Consider the following 27,277-nt stretch of genomic DNA (forward strand, 5'->3'; position numbering starts at 1 on the left):
TTGCCAGACGAAAGGGTTTTGCGTTTTTTGAGTCGTTCTGCAAGACGAATTTCCCTATGGGCTTGCTTCGCAAGACGAAACATCTTGCGAGTTCTTGCGAGTTTGTTTCCTTTTTCTTAAAGCCGCTAATAGCCGCTAAGCCGCTAATAGCCGTGCTTCGCAAGACGAAAAAACCGCAAGACAAAGAGACTCGCAGAACGGATTAATTTCGTCTTGCGAGGCACCACTGTAGAACCTAAACAGACTTTCATATACTATGTTGTGTGCACAGAGTGTGGACAGAGTGGTTGGCTAGTGCTGCTCACCAGACCTCCAGTCCATTGTGTCACTGCTGCTTACCAGGGGATAGAAGGGTTGGCATGGTGCAAACATACTGGCAAGAGCACCAGATTGACTCCACCAGTGTGTTTGAACCACATTGCCCTCTCCCCTCCCCTCCCTTTCTGCTTAAATTGCAGCAGTGTGACCGACTGGAGGTCAGGTGAGCAGGAGCAGCCGTCCATGCTGTCCGATACTGGTATTGCACTTGTCATTTCTACCAGGAGGAGATAACTCGGGTTAGTAAGGGAGAATGATGCTAGATTTCAGTGTGATGAAATGCACAGAGTACTGCTAATAGTCGAAACTTTTGATGCCTTAAATTGATGTGAAAGGAAATAACTGTTGTGTCCTCTGGCAGGGATATTGCTGCTAGAAATGTGCTTGTGTCCTCCACGGACTGTGTGAAATTAGGTGACTTCGGTTTGTCCCGGTATATGGAAGATAGTACGTATTATAAAGGTAAGAAAGGGGAATGTTCAGCAAGGCATGGTTTCCAAAATGTACTCAGCGTCATTGTATTTACTAAGTCAGTTGATTTTAAGATGGTACATGCGACATAATACAGAACCACAGTATAATGGCAAGTAAAGACAAACCCAGCCCAGTTTAAAAAATAAACCAATGTTGTATAAATACATTTGGGAGAAGCCAGGAAAATGTTGTTTCTGCAAATTATTCTGCTTTGCAGCTTTCTTAAATAACTAACCAGATTTTATCTGCCCAATGACATTCAGCACCTGTCGGTTTAAAATATCACACTTTCCTTAGAATTGCACACCTGATTTATTTTAATGGAGAGCTAGGGAGCCAAGCTGCATGCATTCTGCCCTCTTGCCCTCTGTGGTGTATGTGGAACAACAATCCAGATTCTGAGCCAGCCTAGTGAAAAGCAAGGCCTGTAAACTTGGAAGAAGTCAGAGTGCATGTGATTACCAAAGAGATCAGATGGCAGAAAAGCCTGCCGCAAGGCAGTGGCTTAGCAAGGCAGGGCAGAGGAGTGCAGCAGGAGATGAGTAAACGGCAACCAGAGGGGCATCATAATCAGCAATACAAGTGGCTCAGTGCAGCTTGACCGTAATATTAGGTTTTCAGTCTCTGCTGTTACTTATACTCCTTTCATGAAAGTATAACTGTGAGGCACCTTCCTTGGTCTTCGCCTTTGTAATTGACGCTGCACTCTGAGAAGCACGGCACAAAAGGCCAGGAGAAAGAACAGTGTGTATACTATTCAAGATAATCAGCTGAATATACTTTAGCATTAGCAGTTAACGGGTCTTCAGTAGTCTTGATTTATACCTTCCAGCTTCCAAAGGAAAATTGCCTATCAAGTGGATGGCACCAGAGTCCATCAACTTCCGACGTTTTACCTCAGCCAGTGACGTCTGGATGTTTGGTAAGTGATGATGAGCTCCATTTATAGGGTTGTTTTTTTATGTGAACCACTTACAGGCTTTCATTTCCCATATATTTCACACTGACAAGTTCCCTCCATCCTTGTGAAAGGATATTAAAGGATTTATGGGGTGCAATGTACCTCTGGATTTTGCACACAGACCTACATACATTGCATCATTCTGCTGCGTCCATGTCAGTGAGGTTGGGCAACCTAATGACAGGGTGGAAGGCAAATTTTGTTTTTACTGTGGTGTGTGATTTACTTTTCCCATAGGAAGAAATAATGAGCATTTGCTTATATGGGAGCAGGGATAGCATTGCCGTTTGGGCTTCATGGTGGCCCAGTAACTGAGAGTCAGTAAATTGGTTGCCTTGGGACATGCCTTTTCTCTGGACAAGGTCTCTCCCTCCTGAAAGGTTCAGAATTGTAGTCTGGAGGTGCTGTTGGATCAACCATTGCTCCTGGATTCCATGTTGGTAGCTGTAGGCTGGAGTGCCTTTCCCTGCTTTGGCTGAAAAGCCAGATTGCTGGTATAGCCCTGCTCTTGTTAGACATGCTTTGGTAGCTTTCATATTAAACTTTAGTAACGCACACTATGTGATGAAGTTGCTTTGTTAAATGACTCAGAAGCTTTAGCTAGTACCGGATGTGGTGTTCTGCCTTGCATATGTTGTTTGTCTTGAAGTAGCTGCAGTAGAGTAGCTCCTGATATTTTGCAACTCTCTCCCAAGAGGAATTTATTCTTCCTTTTCTGTCTTTACAGAGATGGGTGAAGACAGGTTTTTCAGGCAGCCTTTGGTGTTTGATTCTGCTTCTTGTGGTGGTTCTGCTGGTGTTCGTTGATGTTGTTGTTACTTTACTTTGTAAGCTGCTGTGACGTTTTATGAGTAGCAAAACAGCATAAAAATGGTAATACTGATTAGTATTAGTATTAGTACCCACCCCCTCATCTACAAAAGCCTGATCCTTGGTTATCTTGCCCATGCTAAATTGTGATGCAATATCAGTGGTTCTTGCTGTAGGTGTGTGCGTATGTGTGCACATACGTATATACACAAACATTCATTCATTCACAAACACTCATTTATACTGTATAGACAAACAAAGGTGTGAATACAGCTAGGCTCTGGAAGTTCTTAAATTCTTCTGTATTTATTTCTGTACTTGGCAAGAGGCAGGAGAGGTTTCATCCCTTGTAATAAGCTGAGCATATGCCAAAAGGGGTGGTTGATATCAGCCTCACTGTGCTTAGTAAAAGCATGGTGCAACAAAAACAAGCTCATTTCTTTGTACTTTCTGGTTCATAATTATTTTTATATTGCAGTTAGAGCATTCTTTCTTCAGTAATTTATTTTTTAATTGGTCACAGGAAAGGCATTGTGGGTAGAAAGCCCCAGCTATTAACAGCTCCTAAGGCAATTTTTGTTGGATTACCCATGTTAAGCATAGTTTCGATTGAAACTACTTTGTCTCTTGGTTCAGCTTTTTTTCTTTGTTGAAACTTAACCTCAGACTGAAATACTGTTAAGAACCGTCCACAAGTAAGAACAAGCCTGTGGGAAATGTGGAAAACAAGGATTGCTTATTCTTTATCATTATGACTAGGATGGTGAAGTTTAGCAGGCTGATTGATTAACCAAAATTTTAGTTGAATGAGAGGTTAAGGCCAATTTGAGTAAGTGGGGCTGAAAGTGTAGAGCACACTTCTTTTTTAAGGCAGCTTTTGGTTTGTGATAAGTTAATAAGAAAGGGAAGTATTAAACATGGCCTTTTAGTGTAGTAATGAGTATGTTTTTTAAAGAAAGGCACCATTTCACACTTCTTCAGCACTTGGGGGGGGGGAATCCATTTTCAGGCTTTGTTAATACAGATTAATTTGAGCTTTTTATGCCAATGAAATATGTTAATCAATTTACTTCCTTTGTTATAATAGTGATTGTTTAAGTTCCACTTTTCTTCTAATAAAGCGGGAACCTCTGGCTAGACTTGCCCCACCAGATGTTCCCATTTGACCTGCCAGTCCATTTTTGCAAGCCATGTCCACCTGTCCAAATCTTATATGTACTTTTCCACAGTACCCTCATCTTGTCTAGATTAAGCCCAGACAATATGGTTGAAAAAACTTAGCTTGTTGGGTTTAGATTGGGAAAGTAGATACCTTTTGCCCCTTGGTATCCTAGCGACTGTACCCTGCCTATTCCGAGAATAGGTTTTATCCTAAATGTGTCTGTCTCCTCCAAAAATGGGAGTGCACACATAAGTAAGAATTTCCCTTTTTACGGTTAATCTAGTATATCTTTCCTTTATGTGGTTGGAGCATAAATTCCATGGTGAATATTCATGGTTCAGAACAACAGATAGGTAGTCTGCTGAGGCAGATTTCTGAACAAAAACGCAAGTGTTTGTTGAGAGGTTGCACAATTTCCAACTCATTATTGCTAGCTATTGTTCAACAACTCAGTCACCCCTTTATCTGTATGACTTAGAAAACAAATCCTTTCAAAACTTTATTAGCTAAGTCTTTAACCTGGCTGATAATTTCCCCCCAAATACTCTTGTTTCAGGTTAACTGCTCACTTTTTGTTTTCAATTTCCCAGGTGTGTGTATGTGGGAAATTTTAATGCATGGCATAAAGCCCTTTCAAGGAGTGAAGAACAATGATGTGATTGGCCGCATTGAGAATGGCGAGCGGTTACCAATGCCTCCGAACTGCCCTCCCACTCTGTACAGCCTTATGACCAAATGTTGGGCATATGACCCCAGCAGGCGGCCGAGATTTACGGAACTTAAAGCTCAGCTGAAGTAAGAATCGCTTTCTTGTCTGCTAGCATCTCATGTTATGTGCTAATCTTGTTATGTTAAGATATTGGCTTTAAAGGGATTGTGTTTGTGAGGGAGGAGGATGGAGCGAGGGATCGAAGGCATTATTTTGAAATAAAAATATGCTTGTTCGTGCTTAGGATATACCGTATTTTTCCATGTATTAGACTAGGTTTCCCCCTAAAAAATAATGTCCAAAATTTGGGGGTGTCTTATACACGGATAGATTCCCGCCCCCCATTTTCTTAAATCTGAGTCCCCAAAAATAGGGGGCATCTTATACATGGGGGCATCTTATAGATGGAAAAATACGGTAACTATTTTAAACAAAAGCATTTTTTTTAAAAAAATAATAATCTTGGAATATTTGAATGAAATATTTGGTGTGACTGTTCTGTTTCATAGCCTCCCATCAGTATATATTATGTTTGTCAGTCCCATTGAATACCTACCAAGTGCTACTTCCAGAATGTATTCACCTTCAGTCATCTTATTTCCTTTCCCCCATGGTTTTACTTATCTACCTTTTTTTCATAGAATCTGTGGTTGATATTTCCCCCCTCCTTTTTATTATTTTTGCTGTGGAGGGTGAATTTGACCATACAGTCCTGCAGCTTGACTCTTGGAACATGTGTATTTGAAGGGCTCAATAGGCACTCCAACCCCTTTTACAGCTGCTTTGTAGATACTGCCCTAAATTCTCACTTTTCTGTTGCTTAAAATAGTGTTCACCTGGCTTTTTTGTTGGGGCTTCCAAGCCAGTGGCCACTAATAGTAGTAAGCAGTATAATGATATAGCACACTATAAAAATAATAAAAGCAAAAGCAAAAAGCCTCCAGCAGAAGCCCCCTCCTAAAAATAAATAAAAAATGAGCACAGTAAAAACAACCAGTCACTGTCTTTGTAAAGGCTGTCTGAACTAGCTGTTTTGGGATGAGAAGTGTTAGGGTCAGGCCAACTTCCCCTTTGCCCCATAGGAGGTAATTCGGTCCTTGTAGTGCCTCAACCAGAAAGAAATTGTTGCCATGTGCTTGGTGTAGAGACATGGTGTAGGGTTTCAGATACTGAGTGAACAGTTAGAGATGTACAGGATGAGATGAATTGTTAAGAGGTGCTGAACTCCCTATATTCTAGCAAAAAGGACACTGATGTTTTCCCTATGTGTCAAGAAGTAAACACTGCTTCCTGTTTCACCTGAACAGGCGGAGTAGAAGATTGCTGTTCCTTAGAAGAACTTTTATATTTTTCACAAGTCTTTTTTCTCCCTTCTTTGGACAAAGATCCCTTGGCCTTGCTTTCACTCCATAAAGGCTATGTCAGCCCTTTTACTTGCAAGGGTTGAAAATTCTCTGCTGGTGATGCAACCTTGGGCAGTCGTAGAGCACATTTCAAATATTTTATTTCCATGCCCTTGGAAACCAAATTGTTTAGAAGGTTTTCTTTTTTTTTGCATCTGCTCTTGACTAATTCACACATTATGGTAAGCCAGAGTTAATGTGAGGAAATAAATATAAATTAAGAAACACAACTCTGTCCTACTACACTAGTCTGAAGAACTTTGAGAAGATTGCCTTCTGTTTAGTAATACAACAACATGTAATTCCCTTTTAGGGCATGGACAAGGGTCACGGGTTATTGTGGCTAGTTGGATAATGGTATTTTCCTGAAAAATGCATTCTGATGGTTATTTCAAATAAAATGTCAACTTTGCTAAGAAAATTAGTTGAATGCCTTCAAGCTGTTTAAGATCTGGCAGGGTAAGCTGCAAGACAAGACATGCTCCGTTACTTACTGTGCAACAAATAACGTTCAGTTTGGGAAAAATATGGCTCAAACTGACTTTCCTGACCTCCTCTGAATTCTAGCTTTAAAATGCTAAGAGTGCATTAGAACAGCTGTATAAAGGCACAGTCAAAAATATCTCCAGACGTTGTGCTGTTCCCATCTATGGACTGTCCCTCCCAGTGGCCAAACAAAGGCAGTTTTATGTGTTATTTTTAATCCTTTGCTTCAAGCAGATTAAAGCTTCTCAGAGTCATTTCCATTTCACACTCTTCTTTGTCAGGGCAGAGACAAAAACAACTGAGGATTGCCTTCATTTCAGCAGATCAGGATTTGGGGGCAGGATTGCTTTGATGCTCCCTATTTTAAAGTCTTGCTGTAGGCTCCAAAATTGGGGGTTCATTTATCAGCATTGACTGGGAGTTAGACCAGGAATCTGTTCTGAGAGTCATGGCTCAGCCTAGCTTTTGGATTTCCAAAATAATTAGAGAGTCCTTCAGAGCATGTGTGAAACCCTTACCACTGATGACCACAGCTGGTTTCCACACGAGTTTGGGACATGGTTTACAAATCCTTTTTCAGAAGGGCACTTTTAGGAGGGAGCAGAGAATGGTAATGGGCAAAGCCCTCTTGAATGTGGCTTGCCATATCTTGTACCCTATTTTTTAGGTCAACCACTGCCAACCTTGTGTTCTCCAGATGTTTTAGGCTGCAACTCCCATCAGTCCCAGCCAGGTCTTAGATTTGATTTCCAGTATCCTCAGGTAGGATTGGGAAGACATCTGAAACCCTGGAGTCTGCCAGCCAGTGTAGACCAGGCATGTCCAAAGTCTGTTTTGGGGGCCCAATCCGGCCCGCCAGTTGGTTTGTTGGTTCAGTCTGGCCCCTGTGGCAGTTGTTTATTTTCTGTGGTAAAATCTTGAAGCTCAAGAACTTCAATCTTAAAAAAAACACTCAAGAACTTCAATCCTAAAAAAAGGTCAGCAACTTTGGTCGGCCCTCACGCATGTTCACTTCATCAAATCTGACCCTCTTTGGAAAATGTTTGGACACCCCTGGTGCAGACCAAGCTTGCTTTCTCCAGATGCTTTGAACTACAACTCCAATCAGCCCCAACCAGCACAGCCATGAAAACTGCACCAGATTTTTGGTTCAGGGGCTAGATTTAGCTCCGGGTTCACTAGTGTCGATCCTTGGAATGGCAGATGGGAGGCATTACTCAAAGGCAAACTTTATCCATGGCTCTTCAGCTTTTAGAAGATAAGCATTTTCAAAACTTGTCATGTAAGCATACAGGCAAGGTTGTTTTGGAGGAACCAGGGCAATGTGTGTGTTAGCACCTCTGTAAAGCAAACTAGAAATACATAGCTTATCTGAAAAGAAAAGGGTTGATTCTAAATTTGAAAGTGAAAAATGTCATGAATTCTTGCTGCATCTGTTTAGACTTAATATTACTGAGTGTTGGAGACACCACGGTGATGTTCATAGATAGCTTGCCAGGCATGCAGCTAAGAAATCAGGATTCCCATTTTTAGCTGGTTGTAGCTCTACATGTTTTTCATCGTCTTGGCTATTGACTGTCTCTTGTAGGTTGTGGCTTTTAATGAGCTAGTGTGTTGTGGTCATGAGCCCCCATTTCTTCCACCCTTCCCCAAGTAGAATGGCAGAAGTTTCCATCCAGCTGTTACAACAGACAAATAAATAAAAACTCGATAAACAAATGGTTTGTTCATCATGTGTACATGGAGACCAGTTTCTTGAGGTTTGCAGCTGTCATGACAGTTTGCAAATGACACCGAGTGCTCTTTAAAGCAAAGGTGCTGCTATGATTTGGGTTGTTAATTGGGGTGTGCAAAAGGTGGGGGCAAATTGCTTTGTTACTGAAGACGAGTAATGAAATGGGACTTCCTTGCCACAGTTCCAGCAATAAGACAGATAGGCTTTCCCTACCCCAGACCCAGAGAACTGGGAATATTTAGAGAGAAATACTCCTGTTCATTGTATGTATGTACAGTGGTACCTCTGGATGCAAACAGGATCCGTTCCGGAGTCTCGTTTGCATACTGAGTAGAATGTAACACACAACTGCATGGGTAGCGTTTCGCCGCTTCCACGCATGCGTGTGACGTTATTTTGAGCATCTGCGCATGCGCGAGTAGCAAAACCCGAAAGTAACGCATTCCGTTACTTCCAGGTCACTGCGGAGCGTAACCTGAAAATGTTCAACCTGAAGCATATTCAACCCGAGGTATGACTGTGTATGTGCACACAGCTTATCCTGTCTTTATCTTAGCTAAACAGTTTTTGCAAGGTGTTGCATTATTTTAAAAAAACATGCAAGACCCGCTTGAGCATTTCAGCAAATGTGCGTGTGCTTTGTTCTCAAACCACACTCAACTCACTAAAAGTATACAAAAAACAACAACAAAAAACCAGTTGTTCACCTCCAGACCAAATTTACCTGATATTTTGCTCCTGGAACAGACCTATAAGGGGAAAAAATGGCACTATATTGGTCTGATTTATTCTATCTTTGTAGTGGCAGTAGGGTGTGTTCATTTGGAGCCTACTGAGATTGCAGGGCAGTAGGCTCAAAATCCATTTATTTCCAGCAACCAGATGAAATAAATTGCTATCTGAGTTTTTGCCTTCTCCATCTCTATAGAAACTGCAGACTGGTTTTACATTTGGCAGAGCAGAGAAGCAGAATCTAATAGCCAATCAAGGAGGAATTTATTTTTAAAATGAGCAAAGGACTAAGGCAACTGATCTCATGCCTTTCATCACTTTATTCCAAGTGGTTAACTGGGGGAGCTAGACAAGGAGGGTATAAATCCTGAACAGCCTGTAGAAACTCCTGACTCCATCCCAAAGTTGCTGTGCTGCCAAACTGATTAGTTTGTGGCTCTGTAGAGACCAGTGTGGAAATGATCAGATCAGCTTCGAACTCCTTAGAATATATGTAGCACAGGATACTGTAACTGCTCAGTAAATCTTGGAAGCTGCTGCATGCCAAGTCTTTTCAAGATGGCTACTATCCAAGTTGGGTGATTTGCATGGCAGGAAGGGGAGTGAATTTCTGAAGAGGCAGCAAATCTTCAATTAGTCACTTCAAGTGGGAAAGATGTGGTAAGTAGCTGAGCAATAGAGGAGGTAGTACTCTTATTTGTTTTACTGGAGAAATTCCTTCTGTTCTCTGTTAGAAGCCTATCACAGTTTTTGTTTGAGCTTGTCTACTAGTAAAAAGTTAAGCAATAAGAGTTTTAGATGCAGTTTTAAGCATTTGATGCTATATTCAACATTACTAATAGAACTGACAATACCTTTCCGCCTTTCTTCCTTAAGTCTGAAGCTTCTTTCGGACTTTTCAGAGATGCAACAATCTTATTTTACATGTGGTGTATGAATGTTTTCAAGCAAGTACGTGCTTGATTAATTGCCTCAGTATAATTACACTGGTGCCATTAGATCAAAAGGAATGTGGATATATAGATATTTTCAGTGTTCTTCTGTGGGATCACCCGTAACTTTCTAAATATATCTCTCGTTGCCATATGTCTTGATGTTTTAAGAGCCTTGCGTTTCAAAATGCAGTTGCTAATTTCGCAAAGGCATTCTCCCCACACCCCCATTTCCCCTCCCCACTATTAGTCTTACGAAGCCTAACCGTTTCTATTGCTGTCTAAAAAGAAGACATATTTGTCTAGCAAATTCCTTACTTGTCTGCCGTCTGGAACCATTGGTTTGGGGAATGTGCTTGGAGGAGACTTGAGGACGGCATCTATTACATTCTGAGCCAGAATGCCATTTATCTTCAGTGCAACATTTATTTCCCCCCTAGTACAATACTGGAGGAAGAGAAGCTGCAGCAGGAGGAGCGAATGAGAATGGAATCAAGGCGACAGGTTACAGTGTCCTGGGATTCAGGAGGATCAGATGAGGCTCCTCCCAAGGTACAGAAGATGGGTTTCTCTCATATCCTTTATACTAAAACTGTGTGGCTTCTTAATTCCAGGAGTAAGCACCACAGGCCACATCCGGATACAGAGCCTTTGAATCTCTGTTGTTAAAGTGCAGACAACTACATTCTTTTTTCTTTACTTTTTAAAAAAAGCTATCTTCCTTTGCCGCAGAGGTTCTTTTGAAAAAGTTTAAAGGTAGCAGAAACAGAAAGAAATACAAATTAGTTCTTAGATATGTCTTCTTTAAGAAATAACTTGTTATTTTTCTGTACTTGAAAGTTGAAAAGTATTACTTAAATAATGTTAAAAAAAATGTGAAACTGACATGCAACATCTGATGTTGATTATCTATTGACTGAAATTTAAAATAAGTGTGATTTCAGTAATTCCTACTCATTTGGCTCACATTTTGTTATCTGCTTTGCTGAAACTTGGTATGCTTCATGACATGTTCACCATAAACCTCTATGAAGACATTAACTGGGTCTGACAGTAGGTGAACTTTCAATGGTAATATGTCAGGTGGTTGTTCACTCTTCTCTATGTTCTCATTGTCCTCTTTAGAATCTCCTCCCAGGGGCACCCAGATTATCATTGTATTATTTTACCTGGGGATTAAACATTTTCATTTTTGCCTTCCTGACCGCTTGTAAATAGCTGGCTTGTGAGACATCCATAAAGTTTTATTTACGACATAATAGCACGCCATTCAGAAATGAGTTCATTCCATTCTAATTTATACTGGGGCTTATCCCTTGCTCAGTGGATGGTGAGACCATTTTCAGATGTTTTGCTTACATCTGTTTTCACTTCATCAGCCTTTCCCTCAATGCTGATGTACATGCGACAGATACCTATGCTGCATAAAATGTGAGTGGGCTGCCAATGTGTCTCTGACTGGGGATTGGTTGTTGGCAGGCTGGGAAGGGCTCTTTGTTCAGTGGTAAAGCACATGCTTTGCATGCCACAAGGCTCCAAGAGACCCCTGCCTGAGACCTTGGGTGCATTGCTGTCTGTTGGAGTAGAGAATATTAAGACTAGATGCTTGGACATGTTTGGAAGAAGCTGATTGATTGGATCCATTTCAGTCTGGCTTCAGGCCCAATCACAGCACCGCTTTGGTTATTCTAGTTGATGACATTTGTTGGGAGAGAGATGGAAGGAGTGCATCCCTGCCCCTTCTCCTTGATCTCTTGGTGGGTTTCGATGCTGTTGACCATGGTATCCTTCTGAAGTACCTCAGGAAGGTGGGGGTACTCAGGAAGGATCAGTGGTTCTGATCCTACTCCCAAGGCCACTTCCAGAAAGTAGTTATGGGAGGCTGTTGTTTGGCATTGTGCAAGTTGTCCTGCGGTGTCCTGTCTTGTCCTCCATGCTATTTAATATCTATATGAAACCACTTGGAGTTGTCATCAGATTTGGAGTGAGGTGTCACCAATATGCAAATGACACCAAGGTCTACTCTCTGTTCCATCTGAAACAGGGGAGGTGGTCTCAGTGTTAGACCACTGTCTAGAGACAACGGTGGACTGGATGTGGGCCAGTAAATTGGAACTGAATCCTGAAAAGAAAGAGATTCAATATGTCCCAGGTTCTTGAGTACGGGAAGTGGGGAGACTGCCTGTCCTGGTTGGTTGCACAATAACTTGCTTGCACGATAACTTGAGGGTGCTCCTAGATTCAGTCTTGTCACTGGAGGCTCAGGTGGCCATGGTGGCTTGGAGTGCTTTTTTTCCAGCTCTAACTAAATTTTAAAAGTATATTGTACGTTCCTTTCTTAGTTACCATGGCTTTGCCCTTCAGAACACAGAAGGCAATAAAATCAAATGAACAGAAGTTCGCACTGACCTGTAGCCGAGCCATTTGAATTACTGTACTCTCATGGTGAAGTGCTTTGAATAACTAAGACATACATTTGCAGAAGTAAACAAATGGCATGAGTTGTAGCAGCAAGCTGCCACTAGTATTTTACAACATTGTTTGATGGCATTAACTGTTAAATTCTTAGAACTAATCTGAGTGGATAATAGGTTTCTTTAAATTAATGAATGAAGAATTACAGCTTGATTAAGAGAAGCACAACACTAAATCCTTTGAAAGCTGTGGCTAATGAGCAATGGGACCTGATTAGCACATAATAGAGGAGATTTTGGATCTGTGCTTTTGGGGGGGGGGAATACAGATGGGCTCTGACGTGACTGAGAGAAAAGTGTTCTAGTTACCTTTTCTGCCTTCTGTTTCAAACCTGAATGTAATGGAGGTGGGGATCAACCTTCATGAACTTTTCAATAATACTTGAGCCTATGAAAAAGCATCAGTTGAATGCAATAGGAATTTGTAAAGCAGCACTTCCGGGGTGGCGCCATCGGCAATGGCGGACTCCCTCTGATCTGGAGGGACTAGCTCCACGCGAAATGGGTCTTTTCCGCTACGGCGAAGCAGGGACCCCTTCAAAAATCACAGGCGGATGAAGCCTGTGACCATGGGACTCGGCGGGCACCCTTAGCGCCCCCCCAACCCGCAAAGGAACCCACTAACGGGCTCCGAAGCGAAGAGGGGGAAGTGGCGCGGTGCTGAGAGTCAACTGCTTCTTCCGTGGAGCGAAGCCGCATAGCCGTTGTCGGAGAGCGCTGCCAATTTCCTGGGACAATTTGGCTTCTAAAATAATCACCCGTGAGTACTTAAATTTCGGACGATTGGATTTTAAATAAGGACTTGCGAGCAGAAAGGAATTGGACTTAAAAATTTACTTCGATTTGGCACTGAAACGGGAAGGTCTAAACAGGAAGTCAGCCTTCCGTTTCTTTGTAGACAGATTAAAGCAAAGACAAGGTAAACTAGAGCTCAGAAAATCGCCTCTAAAAGATTAACTTTTATCATTTAAAATTGTTGAACCCCCTTCGGAAGCAGGAGAAGAAGGGGGATCTTTTTGGGGCTGTTTAAACCTGCAGAAGTGAGTTTAAAGTAAAGTAACTTTCCACCGTCTTGATCCTGGAGCGGGGTGTCAGGACTGACATCTTTTTGAAGCTCATTGACCAGAGACAAACGTTTTTGACAGTTAGCTAAAAGAAGAGAAACATAGTGATTCCACTGTTCCCTTTCGCACTTTAAAGGAACAAATATTGACAAGATATCTGAAAAAGGAAACTTTGTTGCTAGATTTGTCTTTAAAAGAAAGAACTAATAGAAGTTTCCCCCCTAGAGGGAGACTGTGAAACTGTAACCAATTCCAGGGAGCTTGCAGCTGTTACAGATTACAATCGTGGGAATAGACTTTTGACCTTGAAGGACAATGTATTCAGAAGCTCTGTTGTGTGCTCTCTGTAAAACAAATGCCCTACTGGAACAATTAAATGAGAATACGGATTTGATGACTGATGCGATCAGAATTTTTGAACAGGCAGTGGGAAACTATATGGAGCCCACCCAGGAATTAAACCAGGAGTGTGCCCTGACAGAACAGATGAGAGAAGAGGATGTTGCTGAATCTTGGGCGCTAGAGATGGAGGGAGCTGTGGCCCTGCAGGAACATGAGCTTTCGGATTTGACAAATGAACTTGGAAAAAGCCAGATTTGGAAAGACAAAGTTTGGTTTGGTGTGGAAATGGGGGGTTGGATAGACCCCCCTATGCAGGGATGTTTGGACTTTTCAAGTCTGGCAATGGGCTGTGAGGTGTTTGGGGCTGTGGGGGCTCTTAATTTTGGAGGGATTCTGAAACATGTTTTTAAATACCACATGGAGTTTAGTCTGGACTATGGAAAAGGGGCTGATTTGTTGAAAAGGGTCAAAAACATTGCCAAGCTGGAGTTCCCACGAGTGAAAGGAGAATATGAAGAAGAGCCGCGGAAGGGACATGGAAGGGACTTAAGGGCCTCGGATATAAGGTTACCAGGTTAATGCGCTAGATTAATGGGATAAAAAGGACTGACAAAACCCGTGACCAGGAGGAAGGGACGCTGGATGAAGATTGGATTGTTTTTATTGTTTTTTTTTTATTACTAGGATTGTTTTATAAAATTGATGAATGTTAGAAAAATGTTGGAACGAAATTACTTGGCTGTAGCAAAAATGTTTAAAGAATTAAGTAAGAAGATTATGGTTATGAGAAGTTGGTAAAAATAAGATTTAAGTTTTAAGCTTTAAGGTTCTTTATAAGATAAGATGAAAACAGATTAAGGTAATGTAATGACAGAATATTATGAAATATGGAAAGGATTTGCTGCGACAATTAACAACTAGGATAGAAAAAAAGGGAGGAGGAGGAGGTCAAAGAAAGAAGGTAATGAAAGTTGAGGATTCGAGAATGATGGATTTGTTTTTGTGTGTTTGCTGTGTATTTTCGTTTTTTGAATATGCATTGTTTGATGTGGTTTGTTTTTCTTTGTTTTTTTCTTCTTCTTTTTCTTTTTCTGCTTTGTTCTTTTTTGTAATTCTAAAAAATTCTCAATAAATATCATTTTTTTTAAAAAAAGGAATTTGTAAAGCACATTACTTAGTCGCCATCTGTAGGGATCACAGTAATACAAAATCCATTTTTGTTGATTCAGTTTGTTCATCTTGTAATTGTCCTTATTCCTTGTTTGTTCCTTTGTCATAGAAATTGTGTCCATCCCTACTGCATGTTTTCATTTGCTGCCAGTCATAAACCTGGTGATAGTCCTGGGCAGGTTAGGATGAAACCCAAGTCTAAGTGCATAAATGAAAGAAACTTCTTGCATCTGTTTTGTTGCATTTTTATTTTATTATTTTACTAAAAACATAGTGAGTTGCGTTATTTTGTTTTGAAATGAAAGTGTGTTTCTTTGTATTTCTAGCCCAGCAGACCTGGTTATCCCAGTCCAAGATCCAGCGAAGGGTTTTATCCCAGCCCACAGCATATGGTACAGCCCAATCATTACCAGGTGAGAACTACTAATTCTTAATCACTACTGTTTCACAGGGACGCGGGTGGCGCTGTGGGTAAAACCTCAGTGCCTAGGGCTTGCCGATCGTGTGCTCGGCGGTTCGAATCCCCGCGGCGGGGTGAGCTCCTGTCTTTCGGTTCCAGCTCCTGCCCACCTAGCAGTTTGAAAGCACCCTTAAGTGCAAGTAGATAAATAGGTACTGCTTTATAGCGGGAAGGTAAACGGCGTTTCTGTGTGTTGCGCTGGTGCTGGCTCGCCAGAGCAGCTTCGTCACGCTGGCCACGTGACCCGGAAGTGTCTCCGGACAGCGCTGGCCCCCGGCCTCTTAAGTGAGATGGGCACACAACCCTAGAGTCGGACACGACTGGCCCGTACGGGCAGGGGTACCTTTACTTTACCTTACTGTTTCACTGTTTTAAAAAATCATCACATTAAATGTTTGCAGAAGGAAGGAAAGCTTGGTTCATATAGTTGGGGGATGGTCCACACATGGCTCATAGGAAGCTCTGGCACACTTTTGCAAGAGATTTTTGCCCAACTCAATTTCCAGTATTACTGTTACTCCCATTAAGCAGTTACTGCTAACTGCATGCCAGACATGGCGCAGAAGTGGTGAAGTCCCTGGTCAGGGGAACAAAAATTGGGCATATGATTTTTTATTTTATTTTTTACTATTGACTTATTTTTCATACTTCTTCCTCCTCCTGCTAATCATGCTCAGGCATAGCTTCTGTAATTTTGCCAGGCACAACCCATACACTTTCAAGCACATTTATCACAATTTTGAAGCTAGTTTTTTAAAAAAATGAAAGATGTTGTTCCTGATAATGAATTCTGTTCCCACTACAAACTTATTTGGTTGAACTTTGCTATAATGGAATTGCAGAATGTTAACAACCCTGAAATTGGGTTGCTGAAGGAATAATGGATTTATGTTGGGTTGTCAAAAACACATTATCTGGCACAGTAACTTGAAAAAGAGAGAAGAAACTGACAGCAATAGAAGGTGCATTTAGTTGTTATTAATATAAACCTATGTTCCTACCTTCTCTTGGTCTGCCTTGTCCAGAATTGGTACCCTGGCAGACACTAGCTCTGCAAGGTTTCAGCCAAGTCTCGTCCCCTCCTCCCCGCCCCAGTCTTGTCAACTAGGACCTTCTACATGCAAAACATGTTCTCTGCCACTGAGCTATGGACTCCCCCCCATTAAAGGAGTAATTACACCAGACAAATATGCAAGATGGAAAAAACTTAGGTATATACCATTTCTAATGCCAAGAACCCAATTCTCTCCCTCCTGCATTTTTTTAAATGAATGTCCTTTTTAGATTTCCATATTGTTATTATTTGTATGCCCTTTGCGTAACTGTTTATTTGTGCATTCCTTTCAGTGTGCCAGAAAAAACATAATACCTATATTGGTGAATGTATAATTACTCATTCCTAATTAATAATTCTCGCTGTCTTTTAAAAAGCAAATGAGTGAGTGAGGTTGGCATAGTGGAGAGATGAGAAGCATCAGTGGCAGAGCTTTTTTTCAGCCAGAACTTAGTGGAATTCAGTTCTGGCATCCCTCAGGTGGGCACCATTACCATTCTAAGAGAACGAGGGATGTTCATGGTGAGTTCCAGCACCTCTTTGTGTAGAAAAATAGCACTGAACAGAGGTACATCCAGATTAAGAACGCACTGGGACGTAGGTAGGAAGAACTTTGCTGAAAATGGTTTTGATGAGTAACTAGAAGGAGGCTGTGCAGCTGATTTGAAGTTTGTTCAAGTGTAGGGGGAAAAAACAACATTGAGCAATATGAGAATTTAGCAAATGATGCTGATAGCCAGTGAGTTTGTGCAAAGGCAATGGAAGCAGAACAAAGGCACCAGAAAGTGAGAGAGGTGGGGAAAATATATATATTGGGGGGGGGGGGGACGTGCTTTAAGTCTGTCACTTTGTGCATGCCAGAATCTCAGTGGAAGGAACGCACATGAGGCTTGACTTATTTGAAGTTGCAGTGGGTGAGGAGGAATTCAGATGATGGTGCTCCTATGTCTGCAGCAGGCTGAGAGCGAAGACATTTGAGCTTGACTGGGAATCAGAAATGAATAGGGGGAGAGAGTGCAGAAGACTTTATTGAGGGGGGTGGCCATAAAATTGTAAATACTCAAAAGGGAAAGTTGATTTCGGCAGGGGCATGCAATCTGAGTTGAGAGGGGGAAAGGTAGCAGTAATGCCAGTATGCCAGTGAGGAGGGTATTATGGTGGTTTAGAGGAGGGGCAACTGGAGCAAGGGTCCAGTATACCTGAAGGAGCGTCTCCACCTCCAACGTTCTGCCCGGACACTGAGGTCCAGTGCCAAGGGCCTTCTGGCGGTTCCCTCACTGCGAGAAGCCAAGTTACAGGGAACAAGGCAGAGGGCCTTCTTGGTAGTGGCGCCCGCCCTGTGGAACACCCTCCCACCAGATGTCAAAGAGAAAAAGAACTACCAGACTTTTAGAAGACATCTGAAGGCAGCCCTGTTTAGGGAAGCTTTTAATGTTTAATAGGTTATTGTATTTTAGTGTTCTGTTGGAAGCCACCCAGAGTGGCTGGGGAAACCCTTCCAGATGGATGGGGTATAAATTAATAATAATAATAATAATAATAATAATAATTTATTATTATTATTATTATTAAGGATTTTCCCAAGTGAGAAAAGGGAAGGGTGTAAAGTGATGTAAAGACAGACAAGGCAGGCAGGATTTGAAGATGGTTTGGATGTTGGCAGATCTTACCCAAAGTGCTCCAAAAAGTGAGAATCTGGAGATGAAGCAAGTAACAGCATCTCTCATTTTACACGAGTGAGGGAATTACGTAATTTCGAATGGAAAGGGTATGAGCTCTGTCTTTGCCACTGGGAAGAAATGTGGATGAGACTGAGGTAGAGGATTAGGCAGAAGCTGAGAGGTCAGAGCTGAAAGAAAAAATGTGGGCACTATTGCTGCACTGTTGTCTTAAAGCTGTAGTATAATCCTTCCTCATTTATTCAGGGTTTATGGAAAGCTGTAAGTTGCAAATGTTGCACAGATGTGGAAGTGCAATTAAATGTTCCGATAAGACACTTCTCAGCGGTCTCCTTGAAGGCTTTTACATTTGCTAAGAGAAGCCAAAGTTTATGTATTTATTTTGCTTTGTTTTATCTTTGATCTTGTACCACCCTGGATCCTTTGACAATAATTATTTCAGTAACTCACAGATGGATGCAAAGCTTGCAGTATGTCTACAATGCTGTGCATTTTTAAACCGGTCTCTCATTTGAAACCAGCTTTGGATCACAATGGAGAAACTGTTGGAACATCTTCCAGCTTCTTGTGCTAATTATCTTCTGCCACCACAGACGTAAAAGCTTGTAGAAAATGCCAGGGGTCTGTATTTAGCAGTATATATAGGGAAATGCAAACATAATCATTATAGTGTCAGCAAGCACTGTGCGCTTGTATATCATGCACAAGTGTTCTGATATGGGCATGTTCATTAAGGGCATTATAAGTTTCATTTTTCAGAAATAATCTCTAAAAATTAGGTACATATAAGGCAGCATCTAAGGGCATGTCATATTGTGACTGAAAGCATCAATTTCAACTCTCCTTTTCTCTCACTTGGATTTTTTTTTTTGTACCCCCCCTGCTTTTGATTTATGAGGACAAACTCGTAAAACATGTAAAAGTTTAACTGGAGACTTCGTAGTGAGTTCAGGCATTTCTCATTGCTTTCTTTGGTAGGTCTCAGGGTACACCAGTTCCCATGGGATTCCAGCTATGGCGGGTAGCATTTATCCAGGCCAAGCTTCCCTCTTGGATCAAACAGATTCCTGGAATCATCGGCCTCAAGAAATATCCATGTGGCAACCCAACATGGAGGTAACTTCTTCCCAGCAACTTGTGGGCAGTTGAGAGCATTATCTTGCTTTCTAGCTAATATGTGTATTCCCTCTCCCCTTTCCCTCCTCCACCTCCTTCAGTAAGGCTTCAATAGCCTCATTTGTCCTCCTTCTGGTGTTTCACCCCCACCCAGTTTGACATAATCTGTATGACGAAAGCAGCTCCCAGGATGCTTCTGTGCAGCCTTGCTTTTCTGAGAGAGCTAGTTAATCATCCCAGGCAATCCATATAGGGCAGTGCAGAGTTGTTCCATTGCTGCACCAGAGCAGCCAGAGCCAGAGGGCAGTGATACTAGGTAGATTATACAGCTGCCATCTGCTGGGAGAAAAGGGAACCTAGTGTTGGTTTCACACCATTCTCCTCCTTCAGTGAATGACAAAACATTTCACAGTTGGTCTTCATTCCTTCCGCAGGCAAGATTTCGGTTTGCCCTTTCCCTTACCCAAGTCCCTGACCTTGCAGCAGTTCTAATATACTCATCATTTAATGCACTATACTGAAGGAGGCTGAAACTTTGTGCTAAAAAACAACAACATTCTTTTTCCTCTGGTGTGCTGTTTAAACCTCCCTGTCCAACCTCTTAGTACAACTTCCTACAAGTGGATCTACTTATGACAAAGCATCACTGGCATGTCATTTTGAGTGGGTGGGTGGTAGTGCTAGTGACACGAAGCATTGGGAGGAGGCTCTCTCTGGACCGTTAAGCACCTGTTTCAGTTGCTGAAGGCAATTGCTGGTACAGTTAGCTGAGTGCTTCTAGTGGTATAAGAGGGTTTTTAGATCTAAATATACATGGCTTCAATTCTCTTTCTGATAACTTTTTTCAAGTGCCTTTTCAGCCAAATAGATGGTCTGTAATGGATAGAAAAATACTTTTCAGTTGCACAAATTTCCTGGCACTTTCTCATTTATCCTTGCAACGACCAGTGAATTAGGTTCGGCTGCAAGCTAGCTGCATAGCTGAATTGGGGTTTCAGCCTAGAATTCTCTTGTCTAAATGTAATCTAGCACCACGTTTGTTTAATGAGTTTATTGCAAACTGATTTTTATCTTGCCTGAAAAGCTGCTGCCTTCAAGAACAGGATTATATTAACAGAATAAAAATACTACTGCAATTAATATTCTTGGTTTTTTTCTCTCTTTGTCTGGTAGGATTCCGGCAGTTTAGATCTACGAGGAATGGGGCAAGTTCTACCTGTGCATCTAATGGAGGAGAGATTGATACGACAGCAACAGGAAATGGAGGAAGACCAGCGATGGTTGGAAAAAGAAGAGAGATTCCTGGTAATGCACTGCACTGCGCTGCTTAACTCTCGCTAATTAATGCAGTGTTCTCTAAGACACACTTGGTGCTGGCTTCAGGTCTGTGCAGACACTGGTCAGATGCACCAATAAAGAAACCACAAGTCTCATGGTTCTGATAATAATTGCAAAGTAGGGACCCACAGATCACACTTGTGGGTGAGATCCAAGTAACACCTGACATTTGCAAATGTTCCAGTGTCCCTCCTTACAGATACATAGGTGATGTTGTAGATCTGGGGGTTGCTGCTGTTCACTCCCACTTTAGATCCTAGTTAGGAACCTGACCTCCTTCCAGTTCTTATCACAGATCTCCACACAAGAGGGAGGTGGGGAATGACCCCCTTTTCTCAAACTGACCTAATTTTATCTGCGCAAGTCACAGGAGAGATACAAGAGGATCAGAGCTGCCTTCATCAACACTGCCACTTCAGGTGGAAGAAACCAAGTACACAGGTCTTCCCCCTTCCCTCCCTCCCTCTCACTCAGATGGGTTCTGCTCTCTGATAGGGAAGATGGAGAGGCTGAAAGGGCTAAGAAAAGGCTCTCCTAGTGCAGACATTTCCATGATAGTTTCCCCTGGCAACCAGCAAAGAAACCGTACACCTCTCTGACTCAGGTGAGGATAGTCCCAAGACTCTGTCTGAACCAGCTAAACCTCAGTCTTCCCCTTCCACTTGACCAACCTCACTGACATCATCTGCAAGGAATGGGCCAGGCCTTCCAAAGCTGAGTCGCACTTTCCCATCTGTGACACATTCTCCCCTCTCCCACATGATGAATTGCAAGACTCGGCCACACCCAAGTTGGATGCTAAGGGGGTAGTACTCATGTCAAAGGCTCTTCTCCTAACTTCAGACTTCCGTGAGCTACTGGTTGATCAGCAGTGGAGAAGTGAAGCTACTACACACAGGTTTGAGTCATCTTCTTTGGCTCTGAGGGCCTTTGCTAAATCCTCAATGATCTCTCAAGCGGCTTTTACTTGACCAAATGTAGCTCGGATAGAGAAGCACTCCAAGGTTTTCTACTCCTCGGTCTTCCTGATGGGTGCCTCACTAGCCATCCTTTGCCAGCCAGGCCCGTGTCTTAAGATCTTCTGGAGAGGATCTGTTCCAAGGACCCTCTTTAAGTTAGTCGTGTACTGTGCTTTCACAAAGGAGAGGGCCTTTTCTGTGGTGGCACTTTAATTTTGGAATGCCCTCTAAGGAGGCACACCCAATGTTGAGTCTGCAAGAAAGAAAGAAAATCTCAGGACTAACTGACACACCCCCCCCCCAAAAAAAATCAAAACAAAATTCCAAAACTGAATGAGAAGAGTTTTGACAGTACAGTGGTACCTCTGGTTAAGAACTTAATTTGTTCTGGAGGTCCGTTCTTAACCTGAAACTGCTCTTAACCTGAAGCACCACTTTAGCTAATGGGGCCTCCCACTGCCACCACGCGATTTCTGTTCTCATCCTGAAGCAAAGTTCTTAACCCGAGGTACTATTTCTGGGTTAACAAAGTCTGTAACCTGAAGCGTCTGTAACCTGAGGTACCACTGTATATTCAAGTGATTTCATGAAACATGTAGGCTTCCAGTTAGTCCAGTTTTAATGCAGCCCTGCATTCCATAGCTACAGCTGTCTGCGTGGACACAGTGCCAGGCTACTCCAAGCCACGCCTAAAGGAGCTACTCACTTCCTCTTCAAAAGCTCTTAGAGTTAACAAGGCAACCTGCAACAGATCACAACTGAAGTGCCTCTTGTACTTCTCAGCTGCTTGGCGCCCTGCTTAGAACCAGAAGGCCTTGGAAAAGTCCTGCACTTGAGCCTGGACTGAGCCTCCCATAAGTGGTTGCGGCAGGGAATTTGTGGCTGTCGGGTTGGAGGGGAGGGGGTGTGGTCCAGGTTGAACTATCCTCAGCCTTCACCCCTTACTGATGTGTCACAGAGAGGAGAGGGTTGGCTAACTGGATTCTGCAGGGCTGGAACAGGGAGCATTAATGCCCAGTGTGCAGCCTGGTTGATGGGCAGTGAAAACGCAGGCCCTAGAGGCAAGGAGACACACCCTGCAAGCCCAGGTATGAAGGGAAAGTGGTCCAAATGTCTTCGATGAACTTTAAGCAGGCTTCCACAGAACGTTTTAATCAGATTTCTTAGGGGTGGAGATTCTGCGTATCTCCAAGAGGCCATCTTATTTTCTCTGTTAATCATTGGACCTGTTTTTCCTACGCTTTTAGCAATTTGCATCCTTGGATCTGTTGTGGCTTTCTGTCAATAGCACATTGATAGTTGTGCGCATGAGCAGGCACGCACTGTTCAGCAAAGCTTGGAATTCTGCAACCCCTCACTGGCCTCTCTGGATTTGGGGTGGAATAACTGACATAGTGCTCTTATCTCTGGCTTTTTATTTTTGTTTTCAGGGGTTGGTGAATTCACAAATATTCCCACATATGTGCAGCTCAGCACATGTCTAGACAAACTAGGAAAACACAAATAGCAGCGGGTAAATTGGTGGAACCGTGTGCTAAAGTTGGGTTTTTATTTTAGGATTAAAAAAAGAGAGAGAACACAGCCGTCATTTTTCCTTTGTTGAGAATGACTTGTGCATTTTTTCCCACTGAATTAATGAAAAAAAAGACATGGAATGCAGCAGAGCTCTCCAGCTCCTCTTTGTGAAGAGGGGCGGGGTGGTGGGTAATTATATCCTTGCCGTTCCCAAAAGAATTCAGCTAAGCAAGGGCTTCTGCACACATTTCGCTTTTGTGGCATTTACCCTAAAGTGTTTTGCTGTCGTTGGTGCTGCATAAATAGTAAGCTGCCTTCACTTCCTGCTAGGTAGAGTGTCTAAAAGAAAGCTTGCACATACCTAGAGGATGTTGAATTGAGAAAAAACTGCCCTCAGGATGCTGTGGGCACACACTACCAATCTACCCTTTTCAGTCACAACTGCAACACCTGTCCTGTCCTGTTGCATCCTCTTTTTTAAAAAAATAATAATGGGTGTGACTTTTAACAGCACCATTTTCTAATACACAAGGGGGACAATCCATTGTAAAAATACTTGTAGGTGCAACCTCCCCCGATAGGGATGCTTGAGGATTTTGCTTAGTTCACATTTTTAGGCAATCCACCTTGATTCATGCTTCTGGAATAAATACAGTTTGCACAGTTTTCTGAATTTTTCAATATTGTCATCTGCTCAAAAATGCAGTAAAATATATTTCAGGACAAAACAGATACAAAACCACGCACCTTGAGGTGAAATGCATACAAAATGCATATTCTGTGAAATACACATTAAAATGTGAACTATTTTGGGGGTTTGTTTTTTTTAATATTGCATAATGATGTGGATACGGAATGGACTTATGAACGGAGTGCCGTGAACCAGAAACAAATTGATCTGTCCATCCATGTTCTGTGATAGTTAGGCATTCAGGAAATGAGGAGATGTGGCGAGAGTTCAGACCTTGATGCCATGATGCTGTTTCAGGCTGGAGAGAGCAGAGGGCTAACTCCCATCTGTTCCAGGAAGCACGGCCAATGATCAGGGGTGATGGGAGTTGCTGTCCAATGACATCTGGAGGGCCATAGGTTACTCAACCATGCTCTAAAGAGGTTGGAACATCCCCTTGGAATAGTGAGATGGCGCTATCATTAGGAGAAATCAAAGGCAGAGGGGTCTGTTCCTCCCTCTTCCTCTCTACATTCTCCTAGTTGGGCAAACTAGGTTAACTATCCCTGTGATAGTAATTCAGTACTATCTACCTCACTCATGTATTGTTCAGTTGTGTGGGAGCTCCATCATTTACCAGTGGACAAGTGCGAGATAGATTAAACACTCTCCAAGGAACTTATGCAATACTTGTGATATAATACACTTAATATGGGACGCGGGTGGTGGTGTGGGTTAAATCACAGAGCCTAGGACTTGCCGATCAGAAGGTCGGCGGTTCGAATCCCCGTGACGGGGTGAGCTCCCGTTGCTCGGTCCCTGCTCCTGCCAACCTAGCAGTTCGAAAGCACATCAAAGTACAAGTAGATAAATAGGTACCGCTCCGGCAGGAAGGTAAACGGCGTTTCCGTGTGCTGCTCTGGTTCGCCAGAAGCGGCTTAGTCATGCTGGCCACATGACCCAGAAGCTGTACACTGGCTCCCTTGGCAATAAAGCAAGATGGGTGCCGCAACCCCAGAGTCGGCCACGACTGGACCTAATGGTCAGGGGTCCACTTTACCCCTAATACACTTAATGCTTGTCCCACACTTGAAGAAACCAGTCTTTTACTGTGGTACACCTCTGCCTATTGGAACTCTGCCTATTGACATCAGGAAGGTGCCTTCATTGTATTCTTTTCGGCACGCACTTAAATTATTTTTATTTAGGCAATCCTATCTAGACTTGTAGAAGTTGCATGTATTTTATTTCATTTTTGGTATTGTTGCTTTTATTCCTTTTGAATATTCTTAAATATCTGCTTTTACCTGCTTATCAGTGATGTTAATTCTTTTATATATATATATATAACAGAGGTTCTCTTACAGTCAAACATTGTATAAATTTTGTTAAACAAATAAATGAAGTTGGTTGTTGAGAAGAAGCTTAAACCCTGACCCTACATACAGATGACACACTAAGCCAGGGGTCAGCAAACCTTTTTCAGCAGGGGGCTGGTCTACTGTACTTCAGACCTTGTGGGGGCCGGACTATATTTTTTTTGGGGGGGGGGGAAATGAACTAATTCCTATTCCCAACAAATAACCCAGAGATGCATTTTAAATAAAAGCACACATTCTACTCATGTAAGAACACGCTGATTCCCGGACTGTCCGCGGGCCGGATTTAGAAGGCGATTGGGCCGGATCCAGCCTCCGGGCCTGAGTTTGCCTACCCTTGCTGTAAGCCAAACCATAGATTAGCAGCCATGCTGCCCTAACCTAAAAGTCCCAGGGAGGAGCAAAATGACTGCGACCCCCTCTTCAGGAGCCAGCATGTTTGTGCTAAGCTATGATTTGGCTTAGTGTGGGGTGTGAACATATTCTCTCTTTTAGCCTATCTCTGCTCTGACCCCTTTTTTTGGGGGGGGGGAGTTAAAAACTTCATCTGATCCATTTTGCAAAAGATCATTTCCAAGCTTTTGTTTTTTATATTATGCAGTGTAGTATCAGATTAGGAGGGTGATCTTTAGGGATTGTATTATTTTTAAAGGTCAACAGATTCCTTTACCAATCTGACTTTTCAAAGGGATAATAAAAAGTGGCTTCTATTTTCTTCCTGCTAGAAGCAGCGTATTGGGTCCAGGCTGCCTTGTGAACTTTCTGCATCTCTGTGCTTTAAAAGAGCGCTGGTAATTGGCCCCATTTGGGAAGTTTGGAGATGGAGCCAAGTACATTTAAGCCTTCCTCAAGCAGGAAACAGGAATTAATGTGAAGCGTTTCTCATCCTGTGGTTGAAATTTTCGCTGTTAGGAAGAAAAGCGCAATAAACGACGGCTGTGGCGCTGCTGCTGCTATTCCTGGGAGAATTAAAATGCAGGTTTTCCAATGTTGTGTTGGGGAAATGGTACTATCAATATTTATCTCAAAGCCTTTTTTACATACAAGCAAGAAAGCAAGTAGTTAGAAAGAGCGAAAGAAAAGGAAAATCTTTAGAAGGGCTGCTGGGAGGTTCAGTTGCTGCGTTTGGGAAGTGTGTGTTGGGGTGTGTGTGTGAAGTTGAGGCATGAGGAGAAGGAATGCAATAGCATCCGTATTAGTCAAAGTACACTCTCTCTCACCCCTTCCTTTCCTCCCAGCAGAGGATTTTTATGTTTTGCCTTTCTTTTAGTAAGAATTCTATTTCTTAAGCGATTTGGCTTGCATGGCTCTTCAAAACCCGCAGTACAAAACCACATCTCTTTTCATTTCCTTAGAAACCTGATGTGAGGCTCTCCAGGGGGAGCATCGATCGAGAAGATGGGAGTCTCCAGGGTCCGGTAAGCACAGATGCCATCTCTTCGACTACCAGGAGAAATGTTTGTTTAATTTCCTCGATGGAAAACGTTGTTAACATTCCGCTCGTGCTCGCGGGAGATGAGTTTTGATTTTCTCGGTGTTTCCACAATTGTTATGTTTACGTGAGAGGTTTCAAAAGGCTCCCGCTTCTCTGGGAACGGCGCTGACAGGGGAAGTCTTGTGCATGCAGCACTTTGGGGAGCTGCTTCTTTTCATGCCGCCGCCGAAGCAGATGCGCTCTTCCCTTTGCAAACAGAGCTCTAATTATTTTTAAAGCTGCTTTGCAGTACACAGCCAGGTCGGTGTGTGTGTGTGTGCGCGCCTGTGTTAGCTTTGCATTGACGTATCTGCCAACAGGAAGCAAAACTGTAAAGGAATGCCTGCAGATGTTTGAGTAACTAGAGAGCATTCTCCTAAGTAATGTGGAACTTAAGTAGTGTCTTGAGGGTGATGTTTGTAAGCAAGCTATCATCAAAACAAGGGCTGGATGAAAAGATGTGTTGGATGTGCTTGTAAAACACATCTGCAACAGGGGTATAGCTGCCTCAGACAATAAACATGTAATCTGATTGCTAGTCAGAAACCTGTACTTGGTGGTGACCTACCCCCTTCCAATTAATTACTGTGTTTGGGGCATTTAAATGTGCATTTCTCAGTACCTGGAGGTGCAGCTGCAATATCGAAAGAAAGTCTTAAGAACTCATTCATCCACCTTGGCTTTATAGAAATAAGGGCTGCACTGCTTTCACAACAGAGATCAGAGTATTTAAATTGGATTATTAGCTTCAGGGCCTTTGGATCAACACTGGGAGTTTTGGGTGCGAACACAGACTTGTTTTAGTGCTGTTTTAGCCCCTCTGCAGTATAAACTTGCTGACAGCTTCAGGCTTGCTTGTTC

At 42.6% G+C, this 27,277-nt stretch overlaps 1 protein-coding gene and 1 long non-coding RNA gene across 15 annotated transcripts in view; one reads left to right on the forward strand and one right to left on the reverse strand.

The window, feature by feature from the left end:
- Window positions 1–27,277, forward strand: part of PTK2 (protein tyrosine kinase 2) — a 189,786-nt gene that overhangs the window by 148,231 nt on the left and 14,278 nt on the right. For 12 of the 14 annotated variants that reach the window (XM_081012527.1, XM_081012516.1, XM_081012526.1 and 9 more), the window contains 8 exons: window positions 680–780; window positions 1,625–1,714; window positions 4,316–4,520; window positions 10,163–10,274; window positions 15,099–15,185; window positions 18,944–19,081; window positions 20,255–20,386; window positions 26,298–26,360. In XM_081012527.1, coding sequence (XP_080868653.1) covers window positions 680–780; window positions 1,625–1,714; window positions 4,316–4,520; window positions 10,163–10,274; window positions 15,099–15,185; window positions 18,944–19,081; window positions 20,255–20,386; window positions 26,298–26,360 — 928 coding nt within the window. Of the gene's footprint in view, window positions 1–679; window positions 781–1,624; window positions 1,715–4,315; window positions 4,521–9,297; window positions 9,451–10,162; window positions 10,275–15,098; window positions 15,186–18,943; window positions 19,082–20,254; window positions 20,387–26,297; window positions 26,361–27,277 lie in introns of those variants that run through there. The other 2 variants (XM_081012517.1, XM_081012520.1) reach the window with 2 other exon arrangements.
- On the reverse strand, window positions 23,384–25,910 carry LOC308480957. Its single transcript, XR_013988355.1, has 2 exons — window positions 24,958–25,910; window positions 23,384–23,640 (listed from the first exon to the last, which is right to left on the reverse strand). It is a non-coding gene; the product is annotated as an uncharacterized lncRNA (long non-coding RNA).

Source organism: Podarcis pityusensis, assembly GCF_964106645.2.
Source record: "Podarcis pityusensis genome assembly, chromosome: 7".
Taxonomy (NCBI): Eukaryota; Metazoa; Chordata; class Lepidosauria; order Squamata; family Lacertidae; genus Podarcis; species Podarcis pityusensis.